We start from the raw sequence: 23,057 nt of genomic DNA on the forward strand, positions 1-23,057 counted from the left end.
CCAGACTTTTGAGTGGCACAAGGCTGTGGCAAGCGCGCTTTAATCTTCCTCTTCGCAACCACAAGTTTAGTGTCACTAACCCTATAATATATTATTAAATCGTTTGGCTTTTATAACAGCAGAAGGTCTTTCTTTATTCTTGAGACTTTAAGATATGGTCGTCTTTCCATCCATCCGTCTGTCATTTATAGTACAGTAGAAGGAAGAATCCCCAATCTAGGTATGCAGCCGCCCCCAAGTCCGGAAAGAGGGCGCCTTTGTTTTTATCCCCACTACCTCACTAAAGAAATTTTATTAGAGCTCTTGTAATTTCCAGCATTCGCTGTCAAAGCTTAGTTATCCATGTGTCAAGTCTTAAAAATCAAAGTTCTAAGAAAAACTTGTAATATGATCTTACAATTTCTTGTTCTAAGTTTTATATTTTAGTTAACCAATCACTCATTTATTATATGCTATTTAAAGAGCTAATAATTGTTATAAATAATCAAGTTGTTGTACTAAGTTTAATTTCTCCGATCGGTACTATGGCAGCTTTATGACAAGTGCTTCGATTTTATTAAATTTTTTTTTAAAAAACAATTATTTTCTTTAAAAAAAAATATTTTCAAGTTATTTTCATAAACAAAAGTTATCTTATAAAGAGTGCTAATTGCACCGATCTGTCCTATGTCATTTATATACAATAATATGGCGTAGTACTGATTAAGAATATATATACCTTTTGGGGTCGGAAATGCTTCCTACAGGTATATGGTATAAAAAAATAAAGAAACATAAACAATTTAAATAATTCTTGCAGGGGTGTACTTATTTAAATACGGCAGAGTGAAAAGAACATCACCTTAAGTTGTCCCGCATTGGCTTTTGAAAAAGTTGGCCGTCTTATTCAAGTCCATATTCTTTAATATAGAACATATGCATACATACATACATACATACACATACTGCACGCTACTTAAATAGCTACAGCATCTCTCCCCCTCCCAGCAAGAAATAGGAATGGTCTATTAACATCTATCGAAGTAAAGTTGAAGAGTCCAGTAGACTACATCACAGTAAAGATTCGTTGATTGACTGTAGAAAAATTAACTGAAATGTCCCTACTAATATTAAAAAGCGTGTACAATTTGTTACTAAACAGATGTTTGAAATTATTGTTAATAATAAATGTGAATAAATAAATGGCTATTTTCATTAATAATTTATATTATTTTAAAAATCACCGCACAAATTCATTTCTACTTATAACAATTTTCATTTAAAACTGACAATACGTTGCCTAATCCAGCCAGTAATGCTTATAATTTTGGGAACACCACATTTTGAATTAGTAAGTAAAGAGTTGTGATGTGCTTACAACTCACTGCAGGGCTGCATTTCGACAATTTGCAGCACTACATTCCCAGGCATCGATACCTAATGCTGCAACGTGCGCATCGAGAGCAAAGAAACCGCAGAATCATAATTGGACAATTTGCGGAAAAAGAGCGATATGGAACCCGAACAAGCCAAAGAGGTTGTGCCCGAAGAACAACCTAAGCTATTGCCAAACGATGCACTAGTCGTAATGGCCATATTGGAGGAGCAGAACATACCGGAGTACGAGCCACGTGTTGTTCACCAATTACTGGATTTTACGTATAGTAAGTGTCAAAGCAATATCCAATCCTATTTTGTATATTAAGAGACCCGAATGCCACACTAGGCTATGTGACACAAATAGTGAGTGATGCGAAGGCTTATGCCGATCATGCGCGCAAACCGACCCTCGATCTGGACGACATCAAGTTGGCCGCAGATATGGTGATGGAGAGGAGCTTCACAGAGCCGCCACAGCGCCACGAATTGGCCGAGGCTACTGAGCAGTGCAATTCGGTGCCCCTGCCACGGGTGAAGCGTAAGAATGGCCTGCGTTTGCCGCCGAGCGCCCACTGCCTGATTGGTCGCAACTACAGGCTGCGCAAGCCTCCTTCAATTAAAGCAACGGAGGCGGCACTGGAGAGCCGCAAGGCCAAGTCCGTTCGAAAAGAAAGTTCCCAGCTAACCAAGCAACAGGCGAAGGAACAGTTGAACGAAACCCCGACGGACGATTTAAAAGTGGGCGATAAAACCATCACTGGCGCTAAGAAAAGCCGCAAAAATAAAAAAAAGAAAGACAAGATTATCAACACTATTAATGAAGGGTCGGACCAGGAAGCAGTCAGCAAGGCTACAGCGAAGAAGCACAAGAAGGAGACTCGTCGCCTAAAAGTAAAGAACAAGAAAAAGAATGCAAACAAGAAAAAAAGCGATGATGCTTTAAAAAAAAGGAGCAAGAAAAATAGTAGTAACGCCAATAAGAAGAAGGACAAGAAGATCAGTGGCGGTATTGAAAAGAAGAAGACCAAGAAGGTGGTCAGTGATGCAATCAAGAAAGATGTTGGCAAGGAAACATTGAAAAGGGAAGCGACTAAGAAAGTGGCTTGCAAGTCCAAAAGGGAATTTAATAAATAAGAAATGCCAACTAACTCGACTACAGGAAGTTAATAATAAAAACTTATATTCAATTTAAAAACATTTCTCAAGTAATTCCTTAAAGGGTACTTCTTATTGCGTCTTCCTCAATCAGAGCAGCTCCATATGATTAATAATATAAATTATCAGCAATAAGATATTCTTATCATTAATATTCGCTCGATTAAACTGAGAAACTACAGCGGCAAAAAATTAGTTATATGGATATTCTTTTCCAAGAATGGTTCTAAATGGTTCTATCTTGTGAGTATGTATCTAAGAAAGTAGAGGTTGGAAGCAACAAAAGTGTATTTTTTATTCACATTTTTCAGGCTAAAACTTATACTTTTAAGTGATCCATATTTTAGGTTTAATTTTGGAAACTGAAGCTATATGCTGCGATGGATTGGAAACTATTATTAGCCGATTATCTAGAATCAAATATTTGCTTCCGTTGTGATATCACTGCATTGCAATACGAGTTTTTACGGATAAGGCAATAATCGGGGCCGAGGTGGATTGTCTGGAGAAGAACATGGGCGAACAATCCAAGAAATGAGGTGTTGTCGGAAGAGATGGAGGGCACCGTTCTTGTGGCAATGACGACTTCAGCAGCTTCATTCCCATGGCAAATTTATTCGCCATTATACATACATTTGTGAGTCTCAATGAAAATGATTTCCCACGCTGCTATATGCACTTGAACCGCAGCTTTTTCTTGGGCCAATCGACATGATTTATCATGTAACAAGCATTATGTTGCCACACAACAACCAACAGCTGATGAACCATAGCTGCTCACATTCCAGAGCCCCTTAAAATGCGCAAATGCAGTACGACATTTTAGAGCACATACCTTTTCAAGGGTTAATTAGAAGATAAACAAAATCAAGTGCGCGAGCGCAAAGCAAAAACAACAAAGGCACAATTATGTAGAAACGGTTCACAGCTAACAACGCTAAGCTAAAGCTTTTACACAAATTTGTGAGAGCGCGAGCAACAACAAAACTTCAGAGGCCTCGATGCAAAAAATAATGATGTGTGCTTTGTGTGCCGCCTCACTATTTATTTATTACTCAAGCAACAGAGTTGCCGGTGCTAATGGTAGTGGTATATATGTACATACATACATGTACAAACAAGGGCGTTGGTAACTTTTCGCAAAAGGGGGTGTATTTTGCGTGCATTCCGCTTAAATACTCAGCAAGTAGTAAACGACGCATTATTAAAGCTATTCCCCTCTCGCGTACGCTTCTGCATTCACAAGTGGAAGTAGCTTTTGATATTTCTAGCAAGAGCGCAAAACAATCGACGCCACTCTCAGTTTTGTTTTGTCTGCCCACGCGACTCGTCGTTCAAGGAGATCGTTCACGTCCAGCTAGCCAACAAATTGAAACTCTCTCGTGCTATAAAAGTGCTATAAACACTCTCTCGTCGATAAGCAGCATGGAATTAGCGGCCGGCATTGAAGTGCGCGTGGTGAGTGGCGGAGAGAGTGCACGGCTCATGGACTTTCTGCACGAACATTATTACCGCGAAGAACCGCTGACTCTTGGAACCGATCCGCCGCAGCCCGATGCCGCCGACGAGGCCTTCTTGCTGTCGAATATACCTCACGGCACTTGCCTGGTGGCGCTGCTCGGCGACCGCATTGTAGGCGCCGTCGTGGCTGGGCCCAAAACCGCCGACGAGGCAGCACATCTTTTTGAGGACGCGGAACGTCTAAAGGGCACCAAGTGGGGTCGCATACTAAGCATTCTAGCTGTGGCAGAGCGCGATGCCAACGTATGCGCTCGCTTCGATGTGGAACGGGCGTTGCATGCCCATGCACTGGGCGTGGATGTCTCGATGCGGGGTCGTCGCATTGGCGCACGTCTGATGACGGAGCTGGCAGCTTTGGCCCGCCGCCTGAAGTATCCGCTGCTGACCGTTGACTGTACCAGCATATATTCGGCACGTCTAGTGCAGCAGCTCGGCTATGAGCTGGTCAACACGATTCGCTATGACAGCCACAAGGACTCAAGTGGCCAGCCAGTGATTAAGCCACCGGCCCCCCACGAATCTTTACAAACATATGCGTTGCGCCTGTAGAAAACAGAAAAGAGCGTCACGGTGATATTAATGTAAAGCTTCTTGTATTTAAGTAATTCGTTCTAAATTATTGGCCAACATTGTAAAAAGCCGTACAAGTCACAGGATTTACGCGATTTAGACCCGTTTTAGTCTTCCATTTCATTAAAGTAGGTATTTTTTTATGCATTTTGGAGCCATTTTAATGTTTATTTTTTGCAAAGTTATAACATGTTCTAACATGTCAATATTTTAGCTCAATACTTTTCTCTATAAATGCGGTCTGTAAGTTAAAACCCTAAGACATTGCTCAAAAAACTAAACTAGTTTTAATTTTTACAAGTGTTTAGCAATAAAAAGAACAATTTACTCAAATAATTTCCAATTTGGTCAGCATCACCATAATGTCACATTGTTTTGTATACCCTGTACCTCTTAAAAGAAATTATGATATCGTCCAAAATAAAGCCTGACAAATCCCACCAAATACATACTATAAATTCACAATAAGTTTCCAAAATTGATTAAATAATATACGATGCATTAAAATAGAAATTTGCGATGTAATAATTTGAATATGATGTAAAGAAAAACTTCAACAAATCCATTGTAGTGCACCATAATAATGAATGTGAGATCGACTTCATATTGCGAAATTTTTGTTTACCCCCTCTGCATACGCCCTTGTCCAACTCAGATCAATTTTATGGCGAAGTAGTGCGCCATAATAATTGAGGAGAAGACAATGGACCCCCCTCCTCACCCCTCTGCGTGCGCCATTGTAAGCGGCTTAAAGTATTAAAGCTGATGAGGAACTAGGAGTATTGAACGAACTGTAAAAGCCGGTTTTGTTGAAAGGGAAATTCCTGATATAGCTGAAGACCTTTTTCAGTGGCGGTTTAGTACTATTTGTGATACTTCTATATAGTATTATATTATAGTATATAAAACAGCTTGAACGACGTAATCAACGCAGAGTCCATACGGATAGATCTAGGAAGCTAAAATTCGGGTACACATTTCAATTTGTGGTGCCGTTTTGAAACATTTTTTACTCCAAAATGGGTAAATGGGGGCCCCCAAAGTTTGTATACAAATAACTTGCACAGGAAATTGTGTTATTTTAAAAGTGGGCCCTGATCAGTAAATGTCACAGAATTAGTATAGCACTAATTATTATTGGATTTAATTAAAGTAACATTATGTTGCTTACGAATTTTCGAAGGAAACGGAAACAGCAGAAATATTCCCGCTTATCATTAATTGTAATATCACGTTCACTGACAATAATTCAAAAGGACCTTATAAATTTATACACTATATACAATATACTGTATATGCATGGATATGTATGTATGTATAAAACATATGTATGCATAAAACATATGCATATAATTATTTGATTGAACTTGCCTGAAGGCGTAACAAATACAATTCTTTATACTATACATTTATGAAATAAAGTGGGAAAAGTGTCTGTATTTCTCTGTTGAACATAATATTCAACCAATTTAGTTGATTTTTAAAAAATATAAATAATAACGGTACGAAGGTATTAGGCACAAAAAATTCTAAAAAACATTCTATTCAGTAAAAATAAATCCCTATTTGTATGTGCAAGTAAAATAAAAATCATTTTGCACTTTCTTAATGCTTCGAACAAATCGTTTGAATACCTTTATAATTGTTGAAAGTTTATGTGAATGGAGTGCATTTTGTGGTTTGTATAGCATAAGTACGGATATGGGCAGTGTGCGGTCACGTATTCGGTTACAAAAAGCAAGGAACACGTTTAAATTGTTTTGAATAGCGGATTTCAATGCGAATGATAGGTCCAGCAACTAGCAAATAAAATGTACAATACATGTAAAGTTCATTTTTGAAAGGAACTCCAATTTATGATAACGAAGAGCACACTGAACTAAAACTGAACTAAACTTAAATATGCTGGCAAATGGCAATCTGTAGGAATGCACGATAATCTTGTGGGATGTTAGTCAAGAATATGGTCCTGTCATCTACCAATTAGACTATCTCCTGGTTCAACAGTCTGGGTATGCAGCTGCTTTCTTCCAACTGCTGCAGATCCTTTTCTTGCCAAACTGTTGTATTACCTATCGAAAGACTGTTCCCCAGGACGGCGTATGTTTATTGGTAATCTGTTACCAATCTGTTGAATTCAAGTAGCACCTGTCTTCCGTCGGAGATTGTTGGACAGAGAAATATTAGTCGATACACGTAGTCTCCGACGATGTTCCGATCGAGGGTCCGTTCTGAAGGTCGAGAGAATTCCACTGCTTCGATGGCATTTTTATAGGGAAGGTTCTCTACTTCTGAGAGTATTGCCTATTATTTCTCCGTGGTCTAGTAGATCGGTGTTGACCACTCCAGTTTTAGCCAGTTGGCAGGCTCTAGTTATTTCATTCTCCTGATTGGCGAGGATGATGGCTTTATGAAGTACTGTTGTAAAGATGTGGTTATCCCCCTGATTTGTTGGTTAATATTCTTAACGGCGTTTTCTTGAGACGTCAGGATGGCGTTCCAATCGGATGCGTCAGGCGATTCTGCGACCCACTTCCAGGATTCTCGCTTCCTCCACGTAATGTGTTGTTAAGGCTCCGATCCGTTGGTCAGTGATCGGGGCTGTCTAATTTTTTATGTCGTTGACAATTCCTATCCAGGTCAATAACATGAGCCAGTTTAAACAGCATATATAACAACAATAGATTCAGGTGATCCATACCGTACAATGCGGTGGAGTGTAGCTTAACCGGAACTGCTAGTGTATATAATTAACGATATTGTGCTGACTGATATCAAGGATTAGTCGACCGATAAGAGCTTGGCAGCATGCGATATCATTTATACAAGTATATTATGTTAGCTTTTAAAAGCAGTTCTGGAAATTAAAACTGCAAAGTCTATTGGGGGTGCCACAGAAATCTCTTTTAACGAAATTTCAACTGAAAAACCATTATCGCTGCCACAGAAAGCTATTTCAGTAGGTTTCAAATTTCTCAGATTTTGTCTATTGATTTGATTCAAAATATTAACAAACACATTTTTCCAAATAAAAGCCATTATAATATAAAGTTAATATACAGCTGATAGTTTTTCTCAATCTGTAGCCACAACGAATTTTTCGAGCGATTTCAATAATTTTTGAAATTTTCGAAAATTGGGAAATTTGGACTCAACAATTGGCTGTTATTAGATGGAAATAAAGTGATTCTTATTCCTTAAATTCATTTTGAGTGCATAGTGAATTATTTTTCCTGCGGCTAGGTACTGTAAAGAGTGTGAGGTTAATTATGCGTAGGCCTAGTTCTAGTTATTCTGTTTCGATAATTCAGCTGCAGTAGAAGTTCCGACCTTGGCATTTTTGATTCAAAGAACATTAATCAGTTGCTTCTTGAGCGCGAGAAGTAATTTGCATTTCTTTGTTTGCATATTATCATTACTCACTGTATCCATTTGGCTGGCTGCGAGGGGCATGCCGCGCTAATTAGCTGCAAGTGTGTTTGACAATGAAGCCGTCGAAGCTGCAGTCTCGTGCTTTTGTTCCACGGCTCTATTTGGCTATCATGCTGGGGACAGCCCCTCTAGTTCAGCAGGGTTGGATGTCAACTGGGACAGAAGGCTGGACGGCCAGATTACATGACTTTCTTCGATGGCGGAGCTGCCGCTGTTTAAGCTGTTAAGCACGTCGCCAAACGTGGTCCGAATTTTTTGTGTCCTGTCCGGCGATAGGGTCGATGAATCGGAGCTAGTAGACCGCTTGCCTAATGTTTTATTGACAGCAGTAGCGTTAGTTAAATAGCTGTTGGCCAACTTATTGTCACCCGTTAGAGCGATAGGGAAGCCGGAGAACATACTCGTGCCCACACAAAGGTATAGCAGGGCGGCAGGATGATTGCTGTGGTGTGCGGTTAAGGAAAAAGGAATAAGCTAATGTAGCCGCTGATAAGCAGAAGGAGTTTGCGCCATCAAGGAAACCACAACGAGTCCTGTGGCAAGCATTGACGCTTGACTAAAACCAGATTACGAAATATATAGCGTATGTCCTGCACAAAGGACAACAACAAATAGGAAGTAAAAGGCAGAAACTTTCTTTCTTCATTTTGTTTTTTTTTCTTACGCTTCCCGCGAATGCAACTTTTTACAACGCCTTCTTCCCGGTCCCTGCCCCTTGCAACTAATTCACTCCTAGAATTTTAATGCGTTGTGCTAAACACGTGACCTGCACTGCCAATGAGCATCAAGGACTTACAAAGTTTCCTCTACAGTGGCTCAAAATAGTTTCGTGCCATTATTGCTGTTGTTGTTCCAGATGTATCCACTACCGAGCTAGATTTGACCAACGCCCACTTTTGGAAACTGTAGGTTATCCGCTTCCTGCAAGCCTTAGCTTCGTTTGCCCCGAATGCGTGATATATTTTGCACAGAACTTTGCAGCATGCTTTAAAATGCATACTTACAAATACAAATACTTGTACAAATGGATATGTGTGTGCGTGTGTGTGGATGCTTGCATCTGGGATACATCTATGATGGCTAATGCTCTCACGCTTTATACACTATCACGAGAATTGTTAGGGACCAGGAAGCTCCCAATCAATATTTGTATTCAAAACTACTGATTTAATTTTTCAGAAATTTCACAATTTCATTTCACAATATACAAGTTATTTCATTTTTCGAAATTTCACAATTTAATTCTCGAGTTGCCAGCGCTTAGGTACTTGGTATGAGAAACGCAGAGGAGGGCGCCCACAATATTTGTATTTAATTTATCCGAAATTTCACAATTTAATTTCACAATATTTTTATTGCATTTTTTAAAAATTTCACAATTTCATTTAACGATATTATTATTATTATTAATTTTTCAGAAATTTCACAATTTAATATTTTTATTTAAATTTTTAGAATTTTCAGCGTCCACAATATTTATCAGAAATTTCACAATTTCATTTCACAATATTGTATTTAATTTTTCAGAAATTTCACAATTTGATTGTCAAGTTGCCAGCGCTTAGGTACTTAGTATGAGAATCGCAGAGGAGGGCACCCACAATATTTGTATTTAATTTATCCGAAATTTCACAATTTAATTTCACAATATTTTTATTGCATTTTTTAAAAATTTCACAATTTCATTTAACGATATTATTATTTAATTTTTCAGAAATTTCACAATGTAATATTTTTATTTAAATTTTTAGAATTTTCAGCGTCCACAATATTTATCAGAAATTCCACAATTTCATTTCACAATATTGTATTTAATTTTTCAGAAATTTCACAATTTGATTGTCAAGTTGCCAGCGCTTAGGTACTTAGTATGAGAATCGCAGAGGAGGGCGCCCACAATATTTTAATTTAATTTATCAGAAATTTCACAATTTAATATCACAATATTATTTTAGAATTTTTCAGAAATTTCACAATTTAATTCTTAAATTATTATATTATGAGTTTTGCCAAGCGTCTAAGCGATTTACAAGTAGTAATATAAAAATCAAGCAATCTGGTAACCACAGCTGTTTCCGAATTGGCTGATCGTTAGTATAGAAGAATCACATTTTTATCGTCTTCATGGATTATACAACTATGATATGTGGAGAAATAGAGTCGTGAGTACCCTGACTGTGTGCGTGTCCTTCTCAATGTCACATTCAATATTTCTATTTGAAGTGGATGGTGATTTGCGTGTGTGGGAATTTTGTAGACCTGCACGATGTCATCCCAAATTTGCAGATAGTATAAATAAGCAATATGCATCCTTGCGTCCTGTGCCCGCACTCTCGCTCCTCTTTGTCGTTTTTATTGCCGGCCTGTCAATATCCGATGCCATATTTTTCAACAGCAAATTTGTCGGTTTTGTAGTTTGCCTTTTCGTGTGACACATACTCGCCCGCATAAACACAAATACAAATACAGAAGGGAGGGCAAAGAGTGGGGAACCAGGGGGATATATATATAGAAGTGGCAGCTTCGCAACCCAATCGCCCACCAGTACGTCACAGGCCACAGAGCAATAAACAACATGAAGGAAATCAAACACACATGACCCGAAAGTTTGTGTGTGTGTGCGTGTGTGTGCGTGTTTTTTTTATCTTTCAATTTTAAGAATATGTGCACATAAACAACAGGATGTAAGACGGCCTGATGTGCCAGACCAAGGCCAAGGCACACACTTCCGACTGCCCGCCAACCTACCAATCTACCCGTCTGTCTGTCCGTCCCACTGTCTGTCTGTCTGTCTGGCTACTCCTTCCTACACTTCCTAACTGGTCGACTGTTATTCAAATGAATGCTTTGCCACGAGCAGCAAGCGCAGCACGTCCAACCTCATTGAAGGGTGACGAGTGGGTGTGGGATGTGGGCTGGGGGCTGTAGGATGTGGTTGGGGTTGGGGGTTGGAGCAGGTTAGCACTGCACGACATGGCATGCTCGTTATCCTTGGCCACGCACGATATAAAGTAAATTGCACTTGACGCACTCGCAGCTCGAGCGGGCAGAGGAAGCCGACGTGGGCGGCTGCCGGCCCTGCTGTCGAGCAGGTTTTGCATTCGCAATTCACATCAAATGCCGGCATACCCAACGCATTATGACTATTTGAGAAAATTAAGCTCTTTTATATACCCCTTGAATTGAAATAAATTATAAGCGACTGGAGACGTGCAATTTTTACGCCATAGCGACCGACTCCTTTCCCCTTCCCCCTTTCCCCATCCAGCCACCAGTCAATACTACGTGTATGCGTATATGAGTATATAGTATAGTGTATAATGGTTCGAATCTGCTCGTTAGATGTAAACTGCTCATATGCAAAGGTAAATTGAAGCAAAGTAGATGAAAGCAAATCACGGAATTCAATAAGTCGTCTTCACACGACAGCTCCGCAAATGTAATGCAATGGCAAAGCATCGGGAAATGCAAAGAGAGCCAAGGAAAAACGAGGATACAATAAAACCAATGCAAAGGCCACCCCAAGTGAATTAAAATCGTGCATTGCTCTTTCTGTTCTGAGTTCTGATTGCTGGTTCTGATTCTGGATCTGTCTCTGCCTCTGCCTCTGTACGCATGCAGACAGACACAACAGGATTTAGCATACGGATGTTGTGGCCAGGCAGCAGGCGATTGAATGCAGGACACTCCTTTACATACAAATCCATATACAGTGTCGTGCGTAGGAAGGGCCGGGGTTATAAGAGGTTATAAGGCTATTATCTTAAAAGAATTGCATTCAGCCGGAACAGGACATTACATAAACAAAGCATATGTTGCACTTCCAGCAATCTGTGCTTTATTCTTACAAGGAAATTTTTAAAGTCACTAATACAAGGTCTGTTCAAAATAAAAGGTGAATTTTGAATTTATTTTGAAAAGAATTTAATCAATATTAATTTGTCCTCCTTTAAGTAATCCCCCTCAGATATAATGCACTTATGTCAGCGCTTCTTCCAATCCTCGGTATGAGCTTGTTTTTCGATTCTGCCTTTATCTCATCAGCTGTGGCAAAACGCTTTCCTTCAGTCTTTTCAGTTTTGAGATTAGGAAAAAGTCGCAGAGATTCAAATCAGGTGATTGGGTGGAGATTTAAGCCACTCTTGTACCAGATATGATGAATGTTTCGAGTCATTGTCTTGTTGGAACAAGAATTTTTTGGGATCGAGCCTGAGCTTTGTGGTATGCTCCTAACTACTCACAGCCTCCAAGTGGCGGCCCAGGGTACTGGTGTCTCCGTCACCCGACAGAGCACTTTAAGACGTTAAGGCGCGTTTGTTACTAAACATGACTAAGACATTCTAATCATTCAGTAACAAGATTAAATGGCTGTTGGGCTAATGATTCGGCCACCGATGTTCGATTTAAACTTGCCGTATCTTAAAGGACGTTCGAATCACATTATCGCTAAGTCGATGGCATAGGTGCTGTTGTTAGTCATCCTGGCTCCGAATACAAGTGCCCATGAAGCCTAGAGTCAACTCTCCGGTAGACCTCAGTGCCTGCAAAGGGACCTATGGGGACATAGCGCATAACTGTACACATGTGAAGAGACAGCAGCTTGCGGATAAAGTTTGGAACCATACAGATCGCCAATCCAAGCAGGACTCGTGGAAGCAGCAACGGAAGCGAACAAGTTGCAGCAGGCAGCGCAGGAGAAATAACAGTAAAGGATGTAACAAATGTTTGCCACCGTTTAACGCTACTGGTCAACAGCAAAAGGGGAACAAGGACAAAGGCAGAATCGAGTAACAACAGGTAAGAAAAAAGCTGAAATTGGCCAACAGCACTCTGAAAGGATCTAAGATATGAATCTATGTCAAAGTCCGAATTTTTGGCAGGCCAGCTGACAGCATAGTGGGGCGAGGGGCGGAAAGGAGTCGTGGCCAAAATGCAAAGCGCAGGGCGCGGGGAGAGAGACAAGCTGATTTATTGACTTGGAATCTAGACCTGCAATACATTGGCAGGTTGCATTTCGAATTTTGAAATGCAAAGGCAGCTGAGCACACACACACACACACAAACTGAATTGACAGAGCCTAATTGGTTTGTTTAGCAGCAAAAAGCGCAAAGGCCCACGAGTGCGGCTGCTTGGGGCTTGCTGCTGAAGGTGAAGGTGGTGGTGGGGGTGAAGGTGACGGTGGGGGTGCGGGTGGGGGCATGTCAAAAACTTGCCATCTATTTGTCTAGCTGATCGTTTATTTGACAAGGGACGCGTCTGTCATGCAGGCATTTGCAATTGTGTGTACTCGTACAATACTCGTATGTACAAACATACATACATACATACATATCTATGCGTATATCTCAATGCAGGTCACTCGATGTGCTGGCCCAAATGCAATTGCAATTGCAAATGCACATGCATGCCCAAGCACATTCATCAACATGCTGCATAATGAACTGCCAACCAACCGCACACGCACTCACACACACACACAATCACACGCACACCCACACACACACACACACACGCGCACGAGTATGCATGTAGATACCCAGCAGTACGGCAGTACTAAGCTAGTGCAAGGCAACCCCCACTAGTGCGCACTGCACGCTTTTCTCCATTAACACAATTGCTGCCGCCTGCTTAGGTTAGGTTGAATGATTAATATTACATACTTGTATATATATATATTAAAATAAATGAATATTAATTCGTAGCCATTACAATTTATTAACTCTATTATAGTATACACATGCATACTAGTGTTTCCGGCTTGTAGTGCTTTTCCCAATACGTCCTTCGCTTTTTATGGTTTCAATTACGTCCTTAATTTAGTACCCACTGTCGTCCACCTTTCGTCGTCTGTACAAAGGATGTCCATCGTACGCTTTTAGTGTTTCTTGGATCAGATGTGGATGCCCTTTCGCGCATTTGCCAAAGCAGCAACTCCCATTCTTGTTCCGTTTCTATGGCTCTAGACGTAGATGCCCTTTCGCAAAGATCTTGCATTTTCAGCTTGTCTTTTTTCCCTCATCTTTTTTGATGTTGAGTTTTTTTTTGCCAATAGATGCTTTTTTGGTCGCCTTTTTTGTATTCGATTTTACAATTTTATTTATTTACGAATGCAACACTGACAAACAGAGTAAAAAGTGACTGTAAAACATATTTAAATGAGCAGAAAAAGGCCAGAAAACGATGGTTGATTGCGTTGACGAATCGCCATGAAACTTCACAGGATTACCCATTGGACTATTTTGAATATTGCCACAAAATTTGACCAACATCGGTTTGGCGGTTTCGGAGTCTATATGGAACATACATACATACTTACTTCCATTTTGATATATATAGAGAAGATGTTTATATACTATTAATTTGCACAATTATGCTTATGTTTAAAAACTGTGTTTTTGAAAGCTGTTGTAAATGTTTTGATAAAACCCATTCGTTTCAGTCTTCGCAAAGGTATGGCAGGAAGGAGTCCTCTTGCAAGCAAACTGCGGTGCCTCAGAAGCCTGTCACTGTAATCAAATCAAATTTAAAAGCAATTTTGAAATTGTCAAGTTATTTCATTGTTTATAATTGATGTATATAAATGCTTTTTTCTTACCTCTTCTTGCCGAAGGAATTTGTTTTGTTGCGCACGACCATCAAATTCTAGCTCTGTACTACTTCAAAGGGGTCAATTGTCTCTAGCAGAACTGCTGGGTATGTATTAGTATGTGTGTATGGGTATTAGGATAGAATTTCGTTTACATACTCTCAATCGCACTCGTATGTGAGCTGACATGTGCACTCAAATGCAGCCGACTCGTGCACATTTAGCATAAATCAATTACCATTAATTAGTGCCTTATTATATTTTAATTAACACTTGGCTAGAGGGGGCCATTGGGTAGCATTACTTGGCCAAGTGTATCGGAGCTAATCCGAGTCCGGTCTCAGACCCAGACCAAGTCCCAGACCCAGTCTCAGCCCCAGTGCCAGTGCCAGGCTCCTTTGGCTATGCAAATAGGCACTTGGGCCACTGACTCCAACTGGCAACTTGCAGCAATCATGCAGCAAACTTTTGTGCAACTTAATTGAGAGGGAAAACTTTTGCTAAAAAAAATACATTTTCCCCCCTGCAGCTGCAGAAACATTTGGTGTGGGCAGTTAGCCGGCAGACCGTAATTGAATTGTGTACTCCTTGTACGAGTACACAAAATTGCAAATCTTGACAATGTAAAAATACTAGAGACCCCCGAACTCGCCGCCTTCTACTATATATTCGTGCTTATATACATTTTCATTGCAATTATCGGCATCATAAAAGATGAATCAAATTGAAAGCTGTTGGTTCCAGTGCTGCCCTGGTTTTTTAAATTTAAAAAAAAAAAACTCATTATTTGAAGGAGTTGAAATATTCAGTAACTGTGATGCTCTAAGCCAGACCAAATTAATATTAGCCTTCAACAGCATTGCACGATAGGTCTATTATGGGAAGAGACTCTTAACGACTTACAACAACAACATTTTTAACCTCACCCCTAACTCTTGGATTAGAACTCTATATGAGAGCTACATGATATATAGCTGCGATGTGGCTCAAATTAAGTCAGGCACACACAATGTAAGGCCTCCTCAAGTGGAGCACACATACAATTTCGATTCGGATAAAAAACAGAGAATCGATCAGCTATGTATATGGGAGATATATGATATATCCGATCCGATCTTGACGATCTTGACATTCTCATCTTACTACAGATAGAAGCCATGGCTCCACTATAAGTATTTTTGGCAGCCGAGCAGTGTAAAACGAACCTTTTAAGATACAACTCGGCAAATGCATAGGTATGAGGTATAGGTAGGATTGTTTGGAGTTATCATAAAACGTATCTAGAGGGAGAGTGAGGGGGCCTCAGAAGCATTAGCTCTTACACTTTCGCAGATGCTTGCGTTCATACAGACAGACGAAAAGGTGATCTGGCACACCTCTAGTGATTACTCTTGCTAACAATATATTGATGTGGGGTCTGTCAAGCCCCTCTTAAGTTGTTTCTACAATGAACGATTTCATAATACTCTTTCACGTAACGGGCACAAGGTACATACAAGTACATACATATAATAACACCAAATGACTGGCATGAGCGGCATCCATTTGATGCCCTTTGAAGAACCTGTCTGCAGCGTTCACATGCAAGCACTTAGTAGCTCAGGACCTGTACTTATGTATATGTTCATATGTACATACTATAAATGTATGTGTATGCTGTACTTTAAATGAATGTTTAATTCTCCTGCAGCAGCCTTTGGTGGCACACTTGTGTGTTTTTGATTAGAGCGCAAAAGTTGCTCCGTTTTGGGCACAGTTTCCTTTCTTTTGATTCTTTTCCTTGGCACAGAATGTGGGTGCGAACGTTCCACTCTCGTCTATTGCTTATTATTATGCAGTTCATGACTCTCGTTAGTGGCAAAGTTATATGTGCGTATATCAGCAAGTTGTAACAATGAAACGGGCGGTGGCACAGGATGCGAGGACGTGGGGCGAAAAGTTTCGAGAATGATGGAGATTTAAGCTTGGTTGTTCTGGCAGGCGTTCCTGGCAGGAGCAACAAGCCGCCAACCGTGCCACAAAGCTGTCATATTCAACTAAATCGTGCGCGTCGAAAAATCCTCCGAACAAACGGTTTAACACAATACGCCAAATGTCTTTACGAAGCTTTCCCAATTCGCCGCGTTTGTGGCGAAATCTCTGCGTTCAACAAAAAAAAAAAGTACGCTACGACTCTCAGTGTTTGTACACAACACAAGCAAACAAACAAACAAACACACACACACACACACACAAATACTTGTATAAACAAGGCCTGCTCTCATTGCTCATTAGACTTGTTTTTATTTTTAACATATGGGGACGAACAATGAATGCCAGAAACCCACTCCCACCCCCCCAGCCACCACCCTCCAAGGAATTACCAAAGGCACACAACCAAAGCGGCTTAGTGTAGATTCGCGGCAACAACAGGAGCAACAGCGATACATAAATTCTAGTCGATTAACTCTAATTACAGTACGAACTCGATGCATGCAATTCCCCAATTTTGTATACTCTATAAAATACAGCAACTCCTCCTCCTCCTCCTCCTCCTCACAAAGAATATTACCTCGATAGTTGCAGCTTCATATTTGAATAGCCGCGTGTAATTTGTTTTATTTAAGTGTTTCTTTTCTCCTTTTTCGGTTTCTATTATCTATAATTATCTATAACTGCCGTTATTCTGCGAATTTGGTTGCTTTTGTGCATTCGAGGAAATTGTCTTTCATTATCAAATTAACCGACAATGAAATTGTTAAGACTAAAAACTAAACGAAAGATATTTACTTTATGTATCACTTGTATTTTATAAATGGAAAACAATGAGATTTATTTGTAGTTTAGTAGTTTTTGAATAAATTTGTTTTAAAAAATGAAACGAAAAGGAGAAATTAAAATATGGAGCAGCTACTAAGGTATTTACTTTATGATTACTTATATTTTATAAATGGAAAAGAATGAGATTTAATTGGAGCATAGTAGTTTTTGAATAAATTGACTATGGCTTTGGAAATTTAAATATATTTTTTCCGATGCAAAGGGATATGGTAGACGAAGAAGCCTCTATTTGGGTTTTTTCTTAAAATAACGCATAATAGAAAAATAATTGGTAGGGTGGTTAGCTTTGAAGAAGGTACGGCTGTTTCTTAATCAATTTTTCGATTCATTCTGTCTCTGGGCATTTTTTATGTACCAGGCATAGGTATTTCTATAAATTAATTCTGTTTTATGGGTATTGATAGTGTGTAAGGTCAAGAACCTTCCCACAGGCTGTTTTGCTAGCTAGCCCTTTCCTCCAACAGTGGCAGCTCATAGGATGTGCATTGTTGACAACAATTTGTTCCTTGTTTTTTATATTATTTTTTTTTATTTTTTAGGTTTGCAACATTCGTTCATTACATAATTTTTTATTGCAAATTAAGGTGCACATGTGAACCAAAAAGAAAAGAGATTACATTCTAAAATTGACTAAAAATATGGAAACTGCGCCAGAGAAACGGTAAACGCTAAAATCTTCTTAATATCCAATAATAGTTCTTGAAACGAAGACAACAGCTGTCCATTTCAATCGAAATGAACCAAAAACAAACACTTCTTAAAATAAAAGGATCAGTTTAAATACAATCATTCAAAACATGCACTGAGGAAAATGATATTCCAATAAAAGACATTATATTTATTGAGCAGAAGCTGCTGTTATTAAATGCCGCAATTATAAAGAAGTGCAAACAGGTATGTTCAAAAAATACACTTTCCAATAAAAACAAATTAAATTTTAAAAGGCTTTCTTTATCATTTTTCAAGTTATAAATTTTCCCTCGCTAGGCGCAACAACTGCCCTGGTTTCCTTTAGTTGCGATTAACCAGTTCGTACTGTAGGACAGACCACGTTCCCGTTTATAGCCAATTAATGAATTGCTGCAGCTCTCCCTTGCCCAACATAAGCAACACCCAAAAACAAGCCTATTCTACGAAGGTGGATCAATAAGTACCCGGCAGAGAGATGTTAACTTTGCCATCATATTCAGTTATCGATTGAAAGCTACTAAGTATATTATCATGATTCATGGCATACTTTTTTGCGCATTTTTTAGTTACACGTGTTCCGCATTTTCCGACAAAAAGGAAAAAGCGCAATATCGATTCATAATTGGGTTTTTCATTTTGTTGATTGGTGCATGCGAAAAAATAAAATTGAATTTGTATGCAGTCCATGGGGACCTTGCACCATCTATGACAACCGTGAAATATTGGATTAACGAGATTAAGCGTGTTGTACAACAGTTTTCGATGAAGAACGGCCTGGCCGCCCGACCGTCAGAAGTGGTTACCGAACAAATTGTCGAAAAGGTCCATGACCTGATTGGCGCTGATCGAATAAAAATAATATGCTTCACAAGCTTGGCTGTTCTGAGCGGCAGTTCTTTACTCATGCTGTGAAATCAACTACCACAACATTTATAGAAAAGTGGTGGTGCATTGCAGTTTAGGAAAAAATCAAACTTCTTAAAAAATATGTCACTAGCAATGTGAGGGGCCTGGCATAGCTCAACGAGCTAGCAGGAATCCCACAATGTGAGTTCGTTCCAACCTAGGACAGATCTTAAATAAAGATTAAAGATTTTTTACTTTTTTCAGGGATTGCGTGAGATATTTAATTCTTTTCTATATTAATTTTACTGTTATTATTATAACTTACGTATAATATGTTTACAACTAATCGTGTTTTTAAACGGTTTTGATTTAACACTGTTCCACGACTTTATTCCATTTACCACGATTCAAAATAACATACTTGTATGATCAATGTCTTCTTTTTTTACACGACTTTTTCTGGAACCAATCTACCGTGTAAAACAGAATTATTTTTTAAAAAATATTTAAATAGTAAAAACTTTAAACAAAATTGAAAATTCTGCAATTAATTCCAACGGCAACATTCTAAAATCATATACATACTTACTTTTTTACGTATATTAATAAAATATTCATACTGAAACACAGTTTCTTTGTTTTAGAATAAAAGAAAAACGTTTTTAAAACAAATTGTGGAGTTTTAAGATCGTCTTTATTATGATATTAAAAATACAATATATTCGCTTCAAGCCCATAAACTGTTTTTACAGCTGACTGGATATCACAACTACTTGTATATCATACTATATAGTCTGCATTAATTTGAATCTGGGTCTTTGATATTTGAATTTCCCAACTAAATGCAGTTTTGGAACTTTTTCAACTTAAATAATTTTGTACTAGTATTTATATTTGGTGTTTGCTTTTGTTTTGATTTGTATAGGAATTTGAAGAATTAGTCAAAAGCGTCGCTGTCTGGCGCGTCCTTCGCATTTGCGAAGCCTGTTGCTCATTAAAGTGATTTCAGAACAATTTTGTGAACTGATGAGGGCTCAAGTGTGTCGCAACCTAGAATTGGTCAAAAGATTTTATTGCCCTGCCCAAGCCGCAACCCATTAAAAGAAATCATAATTATGGGCATTCACTTGCACATACATATGAGTATGCGTGTGTGTGTGTGTGTGTATTTGCAAGAATGTGTGTTTCTACCTAATTCCACGCACACAATTAGCAAAACCATTACACACAATTCCAACCATGTTGGGGTTACTATCTGTGCGCCCCCACTTCCCCCAACAATCCAAAGCCAGCATTAACGTGCACTGAGACAAATTTTTCAAAAGGTTTTTCAAATGGGTTTTCATCTATTGGAATGCTAGTACGCATATAGCTGTAGCTTTTCCTGATCCTTGGTCGTTACGAAAATAATAATGAAGATATGAATACGAGTCTTTTTTTTTTTTTTTTTTTTTGATTAGCTTACAATTAAATAAAAATTCCTTTCTAAATGAAGAGAAGTTTGATATTGGAACTATCAAGTGATTTTCTTTTGCGTACAGTCCGAGATTTCTTGGATAAATAATAATTGAACTGAAAGTTTTGTTTTTGGTTCAATATCCATTTGATACTTGTATTTCAAACTTTTTGCACTGGCTGAGAATTTAATTGAAAACCCCCTTTTCCCTGAGTGTATACATACATGTGTAGATGTTTATATATGTATATAGTATGTATGTATGTATGCATATATATCTGCATTCATATCGTATGTGGTCCAACTCAATCAAGTGGCTTTGGGAGGTGCATTCAGATTCAGTTACAGTGCGCCTCATCCATTCGGCTTCTGAATATTTTTACAGACTTGAGTGCGTCGCGTTGTAATTTCTGTCTGGGAGCCCTCCTACTACAAGAACAACAACAACAACAAGAACAATACTGTCAACTTGAGCTTTTTGGTTGTTTTCAATAAAAACCCCATGCGGCGCACTTCAAAATGAAAAGCCTATTTCCTTTTGACAGAGACTGCTGATTCCGTTGCCATTGCCTCAGCTTCTGCCTAAAGTGTAATTAATTAATTTTGAGCTCGATTATTGTGGATCTATTGTTGCTGTTACTGCTGCTGTTGTTGTTGTTGTTGTTATTGCTGGTGTGGCGGGAGGGCCCCCAGACAAAAGCAGCATAATGTGAGATTTGCATAGCATTCGCTGTTCCAATTGCAGAAGTTCAGTGCGCGTTTTGCTTTTGTCGTGAGCACGCGGCGCCGGAACAGATTCCAAAATATACAAGTAATTCATCTAGAAATAAAGTCGATCTTCAAAGCATATTCTTATAAGCTTGATGGTCAAGTTTGTCGGTGCGCGTCTCACACAAAGGATTAAGACCTACACCACCAAGTGAACAACACACGAGTATTTGGCCAAAATGTCACACGGCGAACGCAAAGGTCGTCTAAATGTGGTCAAGTTTCTCGAACTGGTAAATGTCTGAAAGGTCCCTAGAACAATGGGATCTTAACTTAACCAAGGAAAACCTTAAAGCATCGCAAGACAACCATTTTTTCAATAACAATGGGATTATCGATTTTAGTAGAACCGAAATCTAAAAATAAAACTGATTTCCGAAAATGTCCTCTCATGGACGTTAATAGATCAACTATAGTCAATTCCTTATTGTAATATTTACTTCCATATCAGCATTCAATATTTTGGCAATTAATTATTAACAAGCTTGCCATATTTTTTGTTGCATCAAAATCTGAGAATTGAATTTACAATCATATATTGTAGGTATAAAGTAAGCTTATTACTTCCATTTTATACTTATTTCGGTATTTCGATAAATTTCATTTTATTTAAAGAACTCTATTTACTTGTAGAATACAATTCTATCCAGACAATTCTAACAGACTGTTAAAGCTGTGTTTTGGCTAAAGCTATTTTTGAACCTTGAGAGAAACTGAAAACCTTTGTAAAATAGTATCTATAATAATTCCAATACTTTTTCAATTCCTGGAATTTCATTTACAGAGGTATTCATGAAATGGAATATAAGTATTTGAACAATTGATGTCAAGCATGTTTATGAAAGATTTCAAAAATAGCTCTGGATATTGTTATGTAATCACAAGTTGTAGGGAAAAAGAAAGATGTTTCGATAAATGTATTCTAATTTGAGGTGATACTTCTACTATGTGGCCCCTGATGCTGGTCTTCTATCTACAACTAGTATAAATTTGTCTACATCTTACCCATAGGGCTTTTCAGTCGCCTGTCTTGTGCTACACTTCTACAGCTTCAACGATCGGGATATATTGACCTCATTTCTGGCAACTGGCACATTCACCGGCTATATTATAGTCGTTACTGGCGTCTTCGCAGGTAAGTGCCGCATATCGATTGTGGAATGAATAGAGCGAGAGAGACCGACCTCAGTCTTTGTCTCTTTTTAAAGGGGTTCTGATGTGTGCTCCCATACCCAAACGCATTGATATTTTCTTCAGTGTTGTCGGCTGTTCGCTCTTCATTGCCTCGGGCGTTTTCATAATCGAGGCCTGGGAGTTCTCCTTTCGCACCCGTACTCGCGATCTGGCGCTAATCAAGGCATCACTATCCATTGTGAACGGCGTGCTCTTTGGCTTCGATGCCATTTTCACGTTTCGCGATAAATGAACGATGGATGCCAGAACAGAACACGAGCCTCAAGCCTCGATCCCTGCATTTATGTACACATTGGGACCTTACATAAGGCCTATTTAGACAGACACTTATGTTGCATTAGGCTTGCAAGCTAGGAATTGTAACGGTCATTCGTATTTGAACACAAAATTTGGTTAACAGTATCATCTACAGCTTAAAAATATTAAAAAGTCGAGTTAATGGAAAATCGAAGCGCATCACTATTCAAACTAAAACATTTCTAAATTTCTCATTTGCCACTGTAAACAAGATGTAAGCTATTACATATATACGATTAGGTATAGCAATTCCTAGTTCTTCATTTCCAATAACACAAGACATGTTTAATGCAACTAATTAGTGTCTAAACACTCTCTTTTTTTTTATAATCCATAAATTGTACCTATGTTTAAGCATAATA

At 38.8% G+C, this 23,057-nt stretch overlaps 3 protein-coding genes across 3 annotated transcripts; all 3 read left to right on the forward strand.

The window, feature by feature from the left end:
- Positions 1 to 1,462: 1,462 nt before the first annotated feature.
- On the forward strand, positions 1,463 to 3,052 carry LOC115629572 (transcription initiation factor TFIID subunit 9-like). The gene is made up of 3 exons (XM_030526063.1): positions 1,463 to 1,643; positions 1,706 to 2,250; positions 2,990 to 3,052. Exons 1-3 carry the CDS (start codon positions 1,493 to 1,495, stop codon positions 3,050 to 3,052), a joined length of 759 nt encoding a protein of 252 aa, XP_030381923.1. The 5' UTR covers positions 1,463 to 1,492.
- Positions 3,053 to 3,883: 831 nt separating this feature from the next.
- LOC115629610 lies at positions 3,884 to 4,847 on the forward strand. The gene has a single exon (XM_030526107.1). It carries the CDS (start codon positions 3,940 to 3,942, stop codon positions 4,582 to 4,584), a length of 645 nt encoding a protein of 214 aa, XP_030381967.1. The 5' UTR covers positions 3,884 to 3,939; the 3' UTR covers positions 4,585 to 4,847.
- Positions 4,848 to 21,383: 16,536 nt separating this feature from the next.
- On the forward strand, positions 21,384 to 22,630 carry LOC115629620. The gene is made up of 3 exons (XM_030526119.1): positions 21,384 to 21,437; positions 22,216 to 22,339; positions 22,413 to 22,630. The coding sequence occupies exons 1-3, from the start codon at positions 21,384 to 21,386 to the stop codon at positions 22,628 to 22,630; spliced, it is 396 nt and encodes a 131-aa protein (XP_030381979.1).
- Positions 22,631 to 23,057: the final 427 nt, after the last annotated feature.

The sequence above is a fragment of the Scaptodrosophila lebanonensis genome, unplaced genomic scaffold, assembly GCF_003285725.1.
Source record: "Scaptodrosophila lebanonensis strain 11010-0011.00,11010-0021.00 unplaced genomic scaffold, SlebRS2 tig00000159-arrow-arrow-pilon, whole genome shotgun sequence".
Classification (NCBI taxonomy): domain Eukaryota; kingdom Metazoa; phylum Arthropoda; class Insecta; order Diptera; family Drosophilidae; genus Scaptodrosophila; species Scaptodrosophila lebanonensis.

Excerpts from the sequence above, each read along its gene's own strand:
- LOC115629572 (XM_030526063.1), top strand. The coding sequence starts at position 1,493 with ATGGAACCCGAACAAGCCAAAGAGGTTGTGCCCGAAGAACAACCTAAG. Across the intron at positions 1,644-1,705 it reads ATTACTGGATTTTACGTATA|GCTATGTGACACAAATAGTG; the intron begins GTAAGTGTCAAA and ends ATGCCACACTAG. Across the intron at positions 2,251-2,989 it reads AGGAGACTCGTCGCCTAAAA|GCAATAATCGGGGCCGAGGT; the intron begins GTAAAGAACAAG and ends TTTACGGATAAG.
- LOC115629610 (XM_030526107.1), top strand. The coding sequence starts at position 3,940 with ATGGAATTAGCGGCCGGCATTGAAGTGCGCGTGGTGAGTGGCGGAGAG.
- LOC115629620 (XM_030526119.1), top strand. The coding sequence starts at position 21,384 with ATGTCACACGGCGAACGCAAAGGTCGTCTAAATGTGGTCAAGTTTCTC. Across the intron at positions 21,438-22,215 it reads TGGTCAAGTTTCTCGAACTG|GGCTTTTCAGTCGCCTGTCT; the intron begins GTAAATGTCTGA and ends TCTTACCCATAG. Across the intron at positions 22,340-22,412 it reads CGTTACTGGCGTCTTCGCAG|GGGTTCTGATGTGTGCTCCC; the intron begins GTAAGTGCCGCA and ends CTCTTTTTAAAG.